Source organism: Carcharodon carcharias, chromosome 9, assembly GCF_017639515.1.
Source record: "Carcharodon carcharias isolate sCarCar2 chromosome 9, sCarCar2.pri, whole genome shotgun sequence".
Taxonomy (NCBI): domain Eukaryota; kingdom Metazoa; phylum Chordata; class Chondrichthyes; order Lamniformes; family Lamnidae; genus Carcharodon; species Carcharodon carcharias.
Window position 1 is genome coordinate 72921289 of NC_054475.1, and position 13122 is coordinate 72934410.

The 13122-nt window shown below is 43.9% G+C and overlaps 1 protein-coding gene across 1 annotated transcript in view; it reads left to right on the forward strand.

The window, feature by feature from the left end:
• dnaaf6 (dynein axonemal assembly factor 6) overlaps nt 1-13122 on the forward strand; it is a 67168-nt gene that overhangs the window by 42986 nt on the left and 11060 nt on the right. The window contains exon 4 of the mRNA XM_041195930.1: nt 7044-7140. Within this exon, the coding sequence (XP_041051864.1) occupies nt 7044-7140 (97 nt within the window). The remainder of the gene's footprint in view (nt 1-7043; nt 7141-13122) is intronic.

Sequence of the window (13122 nt, forward strand, 5' to 3'; positions counted from 1 at the left end):
AAGCGATTCCACAACCAACAAATCAGATCCAAGCTCTGCCTTCGTGAATGGTGATGGACAATTAAACAACTCACTAGAAGAGAAGGCTCCACAAATATCCCCATCCTCAATGATGAGGAAGCCCAGCACATCAGTGCAAAAGATAAAGCTGAAGAATTTGCAACAATCTTCAACCAGAAGTACTGAGTGATGATCCATCCTCCTCCGGAGGTCCCCAGCATCACAGATGCCAGTCTTCAGCCAATTCGGTTTACTCCACGTGATATCAAGAAATGGCTGAAAGAACTGGATAGTGCAAAGGCTATGGGCCCTGATGATATTCTGGCAATAATACTTTGCTCCAGAGCTTGCCGCGTCCCTAGCCAAGCCGTTCCAGTACAGCTACAACACTGACATCTACCCGGCTATGTGGAAAATTGCCCTGGTAGGTCCTGTGTTATGACTCACACCCAGATGAGGTTCCCCAAAGTTGTTAATCCAGGTGAGACCCTTCAATTTGTCATTGGCTGGCTGGGACACCCCCAAATTGTTATGCCCTGGGTGAGGAGAGATGAACTGGCTCCCTGTCTTTACTTAGCCACCCTTCCTCCTCTGTTGATTGCAACAAGATTTAATCTAAAAAGGATCCCTTTTGCGGACACCTTTCTCCCAGGCCCAATCGTTCTGGTTTTGAAGGATCCAATTTGATCAGACTTTCTCGAGTTAAATGTAAGAGTAAGTTTATTAACTACTAAAGGCAAGAAAGGATAAAACCCATGCATATACAGTCATACAGATTAAAAGTAAGAATTTAGCTTGAAGTATATATAAAAAAGGTATATGGAACAGTTCTTGGCTCATGGGGAGTAGGTGATTGAGAGTTGTAGCCATTGCGATTCGAGATTCCAGTAGAATTGACTCCGGCAGACGAATAGTCGGATTAGAAGTTCCAGTAGAGTTGGCCCTGGCAGATGAATAGTCAGTTTTGAGATTCCAGTAGTGTTGAATTTGGTCGAGAGAGAGAGAGATCAGGATAACTGCAAAATGGCAATTTGCGTGTGGCTGTTACTTCTGAGTCAAACTTCCAGCACTTGCTCTCTCTCAGAACACCCACCAACAGACAAACACCAGGGCAGGTTTTCAGCTCACTTTTAACGCCTTCTTTGTATATTCCAGGTGGGAAACATTCATAAATCTGTCTGGGCATTGCTCACAGAATTTCTTGATGAGATGATGCTCATCTCCCATTAAATCCCATTGTCTCTACCAGAGGGAGCAATTAGTTTCTGGATGTCTTTAGACACTGTTCTGTGCAGCAAGGCTATGTTGCCTGCTTGGTGCCAAGGTTCGGGACATCTGTTCAGGGCTGGAGAGGAACTTGCAGTGGGAGGGGGAGGATCTCGTTGTCATGGTCCATGTAGTTACCAATGACATAGGCAGGACAAGGAAGGAGGTTCTGCATAGTCAGTATGAGAACCTAGGTACCAAATTAAGAAGCAGAATTTCAAACGTAATGATCTCTGGACTATTACCTGAGCCACATGAAAATTGGCACAGGGCAAATAAGATTAGAGAAATAAATGTGTGGCACAAAGACTGGTGTGGGAGAGTGGGTTCTGGTTTGTGGGGCACTGGCACCAGTACTGGGGAAAGTACCATTGGGACGGTCTACACCTGAACCCTGCTGGGACGAGTGTTCTTGTGAATTGCATAGCTAGGGAAATAGAGAGGTCTTTAAATTAAACAATGGGGGTGAGGGATCAGGCTTGGGTAGATGTAATAAATGAAGAGGTAAATTTAAGGCAGGAGAGCATAATAGTAATATGGGAAATGAGGGGTCAGAGAATAGCAGGAAGGGACAGAGAGATAAAACCTCAGAATACATCAGTAGTCAACACTAGATGCTACAAAGATAACAAAAAGATAAAACTAAAGGCTCTGTATCTGAATGTGTGTAGCATTCATAACAAAGTAAATGAATTGATAGCACACATTGAAGTAAATAAAAATGATCTGAGAGCCATTACGGAGACATGGCTGCAGAGTGACAAGGATTGGTTCCTTGTCATGTTGAGTTGTCATGTTGAATGTTGAGGGGTATATGGCATTCAAGAAGAATAGGAAGTTAGGTAAAAGTTGGAGGAATACCGCTATTGATCAAGGATGGCATTGGTGCAACAGTTAGAGATGACCTTGGTTCTGGAGATCAGGGTGTAGAATTGGTTTGGGTGGAGATGAGGAATTGAAGGGGAAAGAGATCACGAGTGCGAGTGGTCTACAAGCCCCTAACAGTAACCACAATGTAAGACAAGGTATGCAAGAAGAAATATTGGCTGCTTGTGGTAAAGGGATAGCAATAATCATGGGTGATTTTAACCACACTGATAGCCACAAGATTCCAGGAGGAATCAGGTGCAGGCATTGGGAAATGGCCACATTCCTTCTGACCCATAGTGCCATACCAGTGGATTAAAAGGGCTTTACAACCAATGATATCAAGGTCAAGTTCAGCATTCGGACTTGCACCGTCAACCCTCATGATTCACCAGGCCCTAATCTTTGGAAAGGTCACTGGCGAACCCTGTATCCATGCCCTCTGGGAAGTGAAAGTCGGTATGATAGTGCAAAGGCTGTGTCAAAGGACCTGATGCAGTCGTCACTACTTTAATAAGGAACTTTTGGCAGACACTGAGACACACACATGGTTAGAGAGACCATCACGGCTGCAGGTCTTGCCCTTTGGCACTTTCAATGAAGACTGCCATCTCATTTTGAGAAACAATTATAGCTAACCCCCCCCAAGGCTATTGAGCACACACAACTTCATCTTGCCTTGTAAGGAGTAGAAGTTACTAAAGCATTTTGCAAACACTTCCAGTAAAGAATTTGACACATCTCCCTGACATAACACAAGGGTTGAGTAACTATCATGACTCAACTACACATCACATGAATGTGAGGCTCACTGAGATGGACTGTGGCTCACCCTCTCAATAAGAGGGCACATAGATGTATATACACGGCGCTTTCAAATGACGAGACCATTCACATGAACAACAAATGTATTTATAAATGTATAGAGTGACTGAACACCTGGGACCTAGAGTGATGTCAAAGTTTCTTAATTTTTCTAATCCTACTGCTACATCTTGGTGAATTCCCAACTCCCACAGTAGAGGTGAAGGCAACCTGCTCACTGCTACCCCTTGCTGTCTTTGGAGACTTTGGCAGGCATCCTCTGGAGGGCCCCAGCCTGCTTTGGGTCTCCTGCTGTGGGACAAATGCATCCTCCCTGGCCTGTACAGCTGGAGGTGATAAGGTCACAGGGATTGGGATTGTCTGGACATTCTCGGAGTCACCTGGGTGGATGGCCCCAAGGTCTCCAGCAATGGTCGTCCTACCTATGAGTACCTGAGACTTCTGCCTGACTCCCTGAGGAGAAGGTGCTCCTGGAGGAAGGTCAAGGTGCACTGCCACCCCCTCACCTAGCCACTGATAGATCCCACCAATGTCTATAGCGATGGAGTGCCGGTCCGAGCTCAAATCCAGCAGGATCTGCTGGACCAAGGTCTCCAAGGCAGCCATCACCCTTCCCGTGGTCACCTCGAGGCACTTGCAAGTCAGCGTCATGATACCAGAGAGAATGTGGACAGACTCCTCCATCCTTTGCTCTAGTCTGTGACTGCTTCTCACAATCTTACCTAATTTTCTGTTGCCTTCTTTGCATCTCCAGCATGTGTGAAATGGCTATTTCCAGAGGCTCATCACCTGACACGGACTCAGTGGGTGCCTGATCCCCAGCATTCCTCTGAGAGCCAGAGACCTGGGCTGTCATTTCCTCCGACTGCTGTGGAGATGTGTCAGTGAGGTGTTCATCAGAACGTGATCCCGAGCCTAATCTAGAACTATGACCTACCGGGGTGTGTGTCTCTGTGCGGGTGGAAGGCGCAGGTGAATGCAGTGATGCATATTCTTCAAGTGGCTCCTCATCATCCTACTCTGAATTGGCCTGGGTGCTGGGGCTATTTTGGCTGTGCTGGTCTGTCTGGACCTGCTGCTGCTTGTAAAAGAGGGGAGATTTAGTTCATAAACAGTCTGAATACAACATTGCGTGTCACTCATTGTGAATGTCAGGATGTGATCAACTCATGGAGCACTCATTGATACTGGCTTGCTGAGAGAGGCTAATCTCACCTTTCCCATAGGATCGATCTCTGTCCTCGCCCACCAACTTGGCAGCATCCTCCTCAAACTTGGAGAGCTCCTGTATGTCGCCCCTCCCTTCTCCAGTCTGGGATCTCTTCCTCTTGATGTGCGCAAGCTTGGCCTGCATGAAGACAAAGGGATGGAATGTGATGAGAAGGGATGAAGGAGAGGTCGGGAAGCAAGCATGCCTACTGTGTGTGCTGAGCCCTCCCTAGTAAGGGCTGAGGATGGAGTTTTTGCAGCATGATAGATGAAATGTTGGTGATGTTAAAGTGTCTGTGAGACAAAGAACAAAGAAAAGTACAGCACAGGAATAGACCCTTCGGCCCTCCAAGCCTGTGCCGATCATATTGCCTGTCAGCTAAAACATTTTGCACTTCCAGGGTCCATATCCCTCTATTCCCATCCTATTCAAGTATTTGTCAAGCTGCCTCTTAAACACCACTACCATACCTGTTTCCACCACCTCCTCTGGCAGCGAATTCCAGACACTCACTACCCTCTGCGTAAAAAAACAATCAGTACTGATGTGTCCCTCACTAGTGTTGTGTGAGGTCCCTGAGCAGTGTAATCCTTTGAATGCATGATGTCATTGTGAGAGTGAGATTGCAGTGAGCTGAAGGTTGACTTACCCTGGTGGAGTGGATGAGATCATTTATCCTCTTCTTACACTGGATGGTATTTCTCAGGTGGGTGCCTGACTAGCTGACTTCCCATGCAGCAGCCTCCCAGGCCAGCAGGGTGAAGCTGGCAGGCCACATGGAGCCATTCCTCGGATGGAGGAAATCCCGCCGTTAGAGAACTCTGCAGATGAGGGCTTCACAGGAGTCATTACTGAACCTCGGTGCAGCTTTTTCCTTGGGTGCAGCCATCTCGAAATATTTCCTGCACATAGCTGGGTTGGAGAGAGTGAATATGTGTGTTCGGGTGGCATTTAAATATGGTGCCCAGAACTTCGACCTCAGCAGGCGGACAATCGGTTCCCACCCTGCCATGTGATTCAGAGAGCTATTTGCTGATACAAAATTAATTGGCTTCTGAGTTTGAAATTTGGCACAAGTTCCTGCCACTCCACGCAGCGGGAAACACAGCACAGAACCCAGCCGCCACCGCACTTAGTCTCCAAAATGGAAAATTCCACCTTCTTTCCTTAATCATAGACGCTAGTAATTTCCTGACACCAGGCGTTAAGTCTCTAATTCCCAGGTTTCCCTCTCATCTTTTCTAAAAAGCAGAGGGGCATGTGCAATATTCCAGTCTGTAGGAATGATACCTGAATCATTTGGAAGACAGTGGTTCGGACATCTTCAATGTTTTCATCACTCCCTTTAAAACCTTTGGATAAATACCATCTGGGATGCATTCTCTTTAAAGCCATTCTTTTCTTCATTACTGTTAATTTGTTTACATTAATTTTAGAGAGACTCTGCCCATTATTCAATATTAGTTTCCTTGGAATGTTTGGCTTGCTATTCTTTACTGTAAAAACTGTCACAAAGTAAGTTATTCAACATGTCTGCTATTTCCTTACTTTCATTTATGGCATTACCGTTTTCAGTTTGTAAGTAGCTCACATTATTCATAACTGGCCTCTATCCTAATACATTGTAAAAATGTTTAGTGTTGATTTTGATATCCCTTGTAAGCTTTTTCTCATACTCACTTTTGGGAGCTCTTACTATCTGTTTTGTCACCACTGTTGTTCTTTGTATCTTGCCGTTTTGCTAGGATCTGTGCTATTTTTTATAACCTTGTATGTTGTTTCTCTTTTACTTTCATGTTGTCTCATACCTCATTAGTTGTCCATGGTTGTTTTCTAACAAGTAGCACTCTTTCCCCTTCGGGATATAAACTAGTTCTGTTTCACATTAAATTCTTTCTTGAGCATCTCCAGCTGATAATCAATCATTTTACTCATTAATAGATTCCTCATTTATCGTTGACAGTCTCTGACTCACCCATTAAGGTCAGCCTTACTTAAAACTTGCATCTAAGTAGCTGTTTCAGGTTTCTTCCTTTCAAACATAGCTTTGAACCGTCAACCCTATTATGATTACTATTAGATAAATGTTCATGCACCACTAGGTTGTTAACTAAATCTCACTCATTGCTTACCATAAAATTGAATATAGCCTGGCCACTTATTGGCTCTAGGACATATTGTTACAGAAAACTATCCTGGACAAACTCAACACATTAGCTTCCATATTAATAAATGTTAGTTTGCTTTTGCCAATAGATACGAAAGTTAAAATGCCCCTTAAGACTTGCTTGGCTAATCTCTTCCTTTGTGCAATTTGCCAATTCAGTTTCCTACCAGGGAGCCTACAACTTCAATTCCAGTCTTAAATCCTCTTCTATTTCTTTGCTCTAACCATAAAGTCTCCACTATCTACTTACCTATTGTTTAGATCCTCTCTTATCATAGCAGTAATTTAATCCTTAATCAGCAAGCCTGCTCCTCCCTTTCTACCAAATTTCCCATCTTTCCTGTAGACCTTTGAACCTGTTATATCCAATTCCACTCCTGACTATTTTGCAGCCCTGTCTTAGTAATAGTGACCACGTTATAATCTCTGCGTTGAACTGTACATTCAGTTTTTGAATACTACCTTAGAATTTAGCCACTTGTGACAAAATATTCCACATGTCTGTTATCTCTTTGCACAAGAGCTTTATTTTAACAATCCTCTTTATATGTTGAGCTCATTCTTTATCAATTATAATCAAGATTGCCTTCATTTGGGCAGCTGTGTGTATTGGAAGAGTGAATCTATAATTCGATTTTTCTTGCACTCTGCACTTTGTTTTCATTTACATCGGTATTTGAATGAGTTACTGGTTCCTGTTGTCTTTAGGTATGAGATTTTGTTCAAACAGCAAGTTGGCACAGAGGATGTGTTTCTGGGGATGAGCAGAAAGGATGGATCCACAGCCTGTTGTGAAGACATGATGGTGAGTAACTATTACCATTAATGCTGGGGCATTGATCTTCTTTCGCTAACAGATTAAACTACAGCAACAGTGTCCCTGTTTGTCACCACTATAACTTCAACAGAAGAGTGATGGATCACCACCTATTTGGTAAATGTGAACGGGAAAAGTATAGTGGTGAAGAGATGGCAACAGATTCTCCCTCGTTGTATAGTCTTTGGTCTTGCAAAACGTGAGCTTGATATCACCTAAATGACTACATTCTTGGTACTGTCCTGGACTATGAACCTTGAGTCTTTACTGTGATATTTCAATAAACTATCTATCCACCAGAGAAATGTGATCAAACCCTATCACTTATTGATAGGGAAGTCTAGTCCAATACGTGATATATTATAGAGTCAGCATCCCAATTGCATTAATTTGAGAAACTGTTTTGGAACTTGATGAGTTTCAAAATCCAAATTAAGGTGATTCACATGCCATGCCCCTAGCCAAGCTGTTCGAGTATAGCTACAACACTGGCATCTACCTGGCTATGTAGAAAATTGCCCAGGTATATCCTGTACACAAAAAGCAAGACAAATCCAACCCAGCCAATTACCACCCCTATCGATCACCAGTAATGTGATGGAAAGGGTCATCAACAGTGCTATCAAGTAGCACTTGTTTAGCAATAACCTGCTCACTGATGTTCAGTTTGGGTTCTGTAGGGGCCACTCAGCTCCTGACCTGAATACAGCCTGTGTTCAAACATGGACAAAAGAGCTGAACTCCCGAGGTGAGGTGAGAGTGGCTGTCTTTGACATCAAGGCAGCATTTGACCGAGTATAGCATCAAGGAGCCCTAGCAAAACTGGAGTCAATGGAATCAGGGGGAAAACTCTCCGCTGGTTGGAGTCATACCTAGCACAAAGTAAGATGGCTGTAGTTGTTGGAGGTCAATCATCTCAGTTCCAGGACATCACTGCAGGAGTTCCTCAGGGCCCAACCATCTTCAGCTGTTACATCAATGAGCTTAGTTCCATCATAAGGTCAGAAGTGGGGATATTCGCTAACGATTGCACAATGTTCAGCACATTTTTACCTTTTACCTTACATAGGTACTCTAAGGTCAATTATAGCTCCCTTACCATTTTACCTGTCCAAGATCAGTTGGTCCAATTCTCGACCCACAGATCTTTGGACTCATGGGACAGGAAGTACCATGAGGCAGTTGGATCTGGAATGCAGGATTTGCTTCCTCTTCTGTCTTTCTCTGCTGTCACTCTGCCTCGTCATTATGACATCGTAACTCAAAACATCATGCAGCTTGATGGAATAAGTTGTCACCATTCTGAACAAGTGGTAGCAAGCTCCTTCCCATCATTAATGTCAATGCTGCCACACTTCAAAGAGAGCTTCAGAGTGTCTCTGAAGTGTTTTCTTTGTCCTTGCCTAGACCATTTGAGAGTTCAGAAAATAAGACCTGGTAGGGGAGATGGTTTTTGGCCATCCGGGCACAGCGTCCAGTCCATTGAAGTTGATTTTGAAATTTTGCCTGAATGCTTGTGGAGTTGGCCTCAAGGACACTAGCATTTGGTCAACGGTCCGCTCATTGAATCCAGAATTGCAGGCAGACTTTCCCTATCCTTCCTATGTGTCGCTGATACAGAGTCCAGGTCTCATTACAGTACAGGAGCATGGTAATGACAAGTGCTCTGCACTCTAGGACTTTGTTGATTTGCAGAGGCCTTTGTTGTCAAATAATCACTGCTGTAGTTTGTAGAAGACTGAGCTGGCACAGCTGATCCAGTGTTGGATCTCCACTCAACGGTAGTCTTTTGAGAAAGGTGGCTGCCAAGGTATGGGAAGTGCTCAACATATTCCAGAGCCTCTCCTCGGACATATATGAGAGGTGGAATATTTGGCTGACTAGTGTGGGTTAATATATGAGTTTTGTTTTGGAAACATTCAAAGAAAGGCTGGCTTTCTTGTACTCAGAATTGAGGAGATTGAGAATGGTTTGCAACTCTGGTGCAGAGTGGGCAATGACATTGCAGTCATCCACAAACTGTAGATCATGTATGTCTATGGTGGTCAGTTTTGTTTTGCCGTGGAGGTGATTGAGGTTAAATAGTTTTCCATCTAGGCAGTATTAAGTACTGACACCAGAGGACAGCTGATCTTTGATGAGCTGAAACGCCACTGTCAGGTAGATTGTAAATAGTATGGGGGCTATCACACAGTCTTGGTTCACTCCAGTCTGGAATTTGAGGGTGCCTGTTTCAGATCTCCCACTCAAGACAGTTGCAATCATAATATCAAGAAGGAATTGCAGGATTGTGTTGAAGTTTCTTGGACATCCAAATCTCTGAAACATAATCCACAGAGCCGTGTGATTTACTGAGTCAAATGTTTTGGTTAGGTTCATGAGTGAAATGAAGAGTTCATGGTGTTCTCAACATTTTTCTGGGGTTTGTCTGGCACAAAAGACCATGTCAGAGTTTTCTCTGGAAGTTCTAAAGCCACATGGTGTCTCTAGGAGGATTTCCTCAGCCACAGGAAGGAGACGATTCAGAAGAATGTGTGTCAGGATTTTCCCTGCTCTGGACAAGAAGGAAATACCTCAATCGTTTCCACAACGTGATTCTTTTCTTTTCTTGAAGATTGTTACAATTGTTACAGCCCTGAAGTTGTGGTGGGGACTTTCTTTTTCTCCCAAAACCATAGGATAAGTGAATGTAATCTTGATATCAACATAAGTCTACCAGCTTTGAAGATCTTAGCTGAAATGCCATCGGGGCCAAAGGCCCCGATGTTTGTTGTTTTTCATCTGTTTCATTGCTTATTGCACTCTCCTATTGATGGTGGTTCACCCATGGATTGTACCACAGGGTACTGAAGGATAGCCTGGACAGCATCAGCTGCACTGTGGATTCACAGCTGAGGAGTTGTTTAAAATGTTCTTTCTAGCATTGATGGATGACATTATCATCATTAAGAAAAGAAACACCATTCTGGAAGTGAAGGGGATTTTGTCCATTTGACCTTAGTCGGGTAGATGGCCCTGATGGCTTCAAAACAATTTTGCGTGTCATGACGATTATCATACTGTTGGATCTTTCGGGCGTTCTCTTCCCACCACATGTCCTTCATGTTCTGGATTTGTCTTTGGGCGTCAGCCTTGATCTGTTGAAATGGTGTCTTCTTGACTTGCAACCTTGGATTTAAAAATGGAGGCTGCTCATTTTTTGCTTTCATCCAATCAGTCCTGGTCACAACAGTGCTTGAAGTTAATGGTCAGGACACAGGAGTCTGGTACAGCTGACTTTATTTGATCCCAATGTTCTGGAATTGAGTTGGATGTGCAAAGATTTTCCAGATTGGTTGTGAGCTGCACTTGGAATTACTGCCTTCACTCAGGCTGCTTTAGGGCTGTGTCATGAAGATGGCTGTGGTTGTTGGAGGTCAGTCATCTCAGCTCCAGGACATCACTGCAGGAGTTCCTCAGGGTAGTGTCCGAGGCCCAACCATCTTCAGCTGCTTCATCAATGATCTTCCTTCCATCATAAGGTCAGAAGTGGGGATGTTCACTGATGATTGCACTATGTTCAGCACTATTCGTGACTCCTCAGATACTGAAGCAGTCCATGTCCAAATGCAGCAAGACCTGGACAATATCCAGGCTTGGACTGACAAGTGGCAAGAAACATTCGCGCCACACAACTGTCAGGCAATTACCCTCTCCAACAAGAGAGAATCTAGCCATTGCCCCAGATGTTCAATGGCATTACCATCAATGAATTCCTCACTATCAACATCCAGAAACTGAACTGGACTAGCCATATAAATACTGTGGCTACAAGAGCAAGTCAGAGGCTATGAGTCATGTAATGAGTAACTCACCTCCTGACTCCCCAAAGCCTGTCTAGAAGGTACAAGTCAGGAGTGAGATGGAATACTCCCCACTTACCTGGATGAGTGCAGCTCCCACAACACTCAAAAAGCTTGGCACCGTCCAGGTCAAAGCAGCCCACTTGATTGGCACCCCATCCACAAACATTCACTCCCTCCACTATCAATGCACGGTAGCAGCAGTGTGTACGATCTACAAGATGCACTGCAGGAATTCACCAAGGCTTTTTCAACAGCATCTTCCAAACTCACAACCACTACCGTCTAGAATGACAAGGGCAGGAAATAGATGGGAACATCACCACCTGGGAATTCCACTCCAAGTCACTCACCATCCTGACTTGGATATGTATTGCCGTTCCTTCACTGTCTCTGGGTCAAAATCCCTCCCTAACAGTACTGTGGGTGTACCTACACCACATGGACTGCAGTGGTTCAACAAGGTAGCTCACCACCACCTTCTCAAGGGCAATTAGGGATGGGTAATAAATGCTGGGCCAGGCTGCGAAGCCCACATCCTGTGAATGAATTTTAAAAACTGAAACACTTTAAATAGAGGCAGCAGTAAAAGAAAGGGAAAAAGAGAGAGTATTTCAAAGAGAAATGGAAATGTGAAAACTTGATCTCCAGAGGGAGAGGTTAGCAATGGAGGAGAGGGAGAAGGAAAGAGTCAGAGAGTACCAACATGAAAAGCTGGTCTTCAGGAAAGAGACCTCAGATGCTGAGGAAGGTTCTGACGATGAAAAAACCGTCAACCTAAAGCCCAGTGGGGACATGTTTAAATTTGTGCAAGCTTTTCCGAAGTTTGAAGAAAGAAATGTGGAGGTGTTCTTTATTTCATTTGAGAAGTTAGCTAAACAGATGAAATGGCCACAAAAAAACTGGACCTTGTTTTTACAGCCTAGGTTAGTGGGAAGGACTCATGAGGTTTATGCTTCATTGTCAGAAGAAGTGTCAGTAGATTATGATGCATTAAAAAAGGCTATTTTGGGTGCATATGAGTTGGTTCCTGAGGCATATGGGCGTAAATTTAGGAATTTAAGGAAACAGCCTGGGTAAAGTTATATTGAGTTTGAGAGAGTAAAACAAAGTAATTTTGACTGGTGGATACGGTCATGTTGGGTACACAAAATCAATGTTTTGGAAATTACAAGGAAAATCTGTTGCAATTATTGGGATGCCGAAAAGCTCTGAAAGTAAAAGTGCTATGGTTTCTGAGGTACAGGCACAGGAAAAACCAGTGTTTTTGTACAGGTAAAGCAGGAAGAATCAGTGATAGGTAAAGAAGTGGGAATATGTTCACAATTTACCCAAGGGAGTTTTGAAGAGCAGGTTGCAAAAAGGTTAAGATTTTGTATGTAAAGGGGCAGTCTTTCCATGTGTACAGGGTGCAGCAGGTAAAGATATTAAAATTTTAAGATACACAGGGGCTAGTCAGTCCTTAATGTTACTTCTTGTTCAGAGGGAGTATTGCAGGAACAGGTGATAATTAATTATTAATTAATAATTAGCCTGACCTCGGTCATTGGTAAGATTTTAAAGTCCATTATTAAGGATGAGATTTCAGAATACTTGGAAGTGCATGGTAATATAGGGCAAAGTCAGCATGGTTTCATCAAGGGGAAGTCATGCCTGGAAAATCTGTTAGAATTCTTTGAGGAGGTAACGAGTAGGTTAGACAAAGGAGAGCCAATGGATGTTATCTACTTGGATTTCCAGAATGCCTTTGACAAGGTGCCGCACGGGAGGCTGCTCAGTAAGATAAGAGCCCATGGTGTTAGAGGCAAGGTACTAGCATGGATAGAAGATTGACTGTCTGGCAGGACGCAGAGAGTGAGGATAAGGGGGTCCTTCTCAGGATGGCGGCCGGTGACTAGTGGAGTTCCGCAGGGGTCTGTGTTGGGACCACAACTTTTCACGTTATACATTAATGATCTAGATGAAGGAACTGAGGCCATTCTGGCTAAGTTTGCAGATGATACAAAGATAGGTGGAGGGACAGATAATATTGAGGAGACGGGGAGGCTGCAGAAGGAAGGATGAGGGGGGAGCTGATTGAAACTTACAGAATACTGAAAGGCCTGGATAGAGTGGACATGGGAAAGAT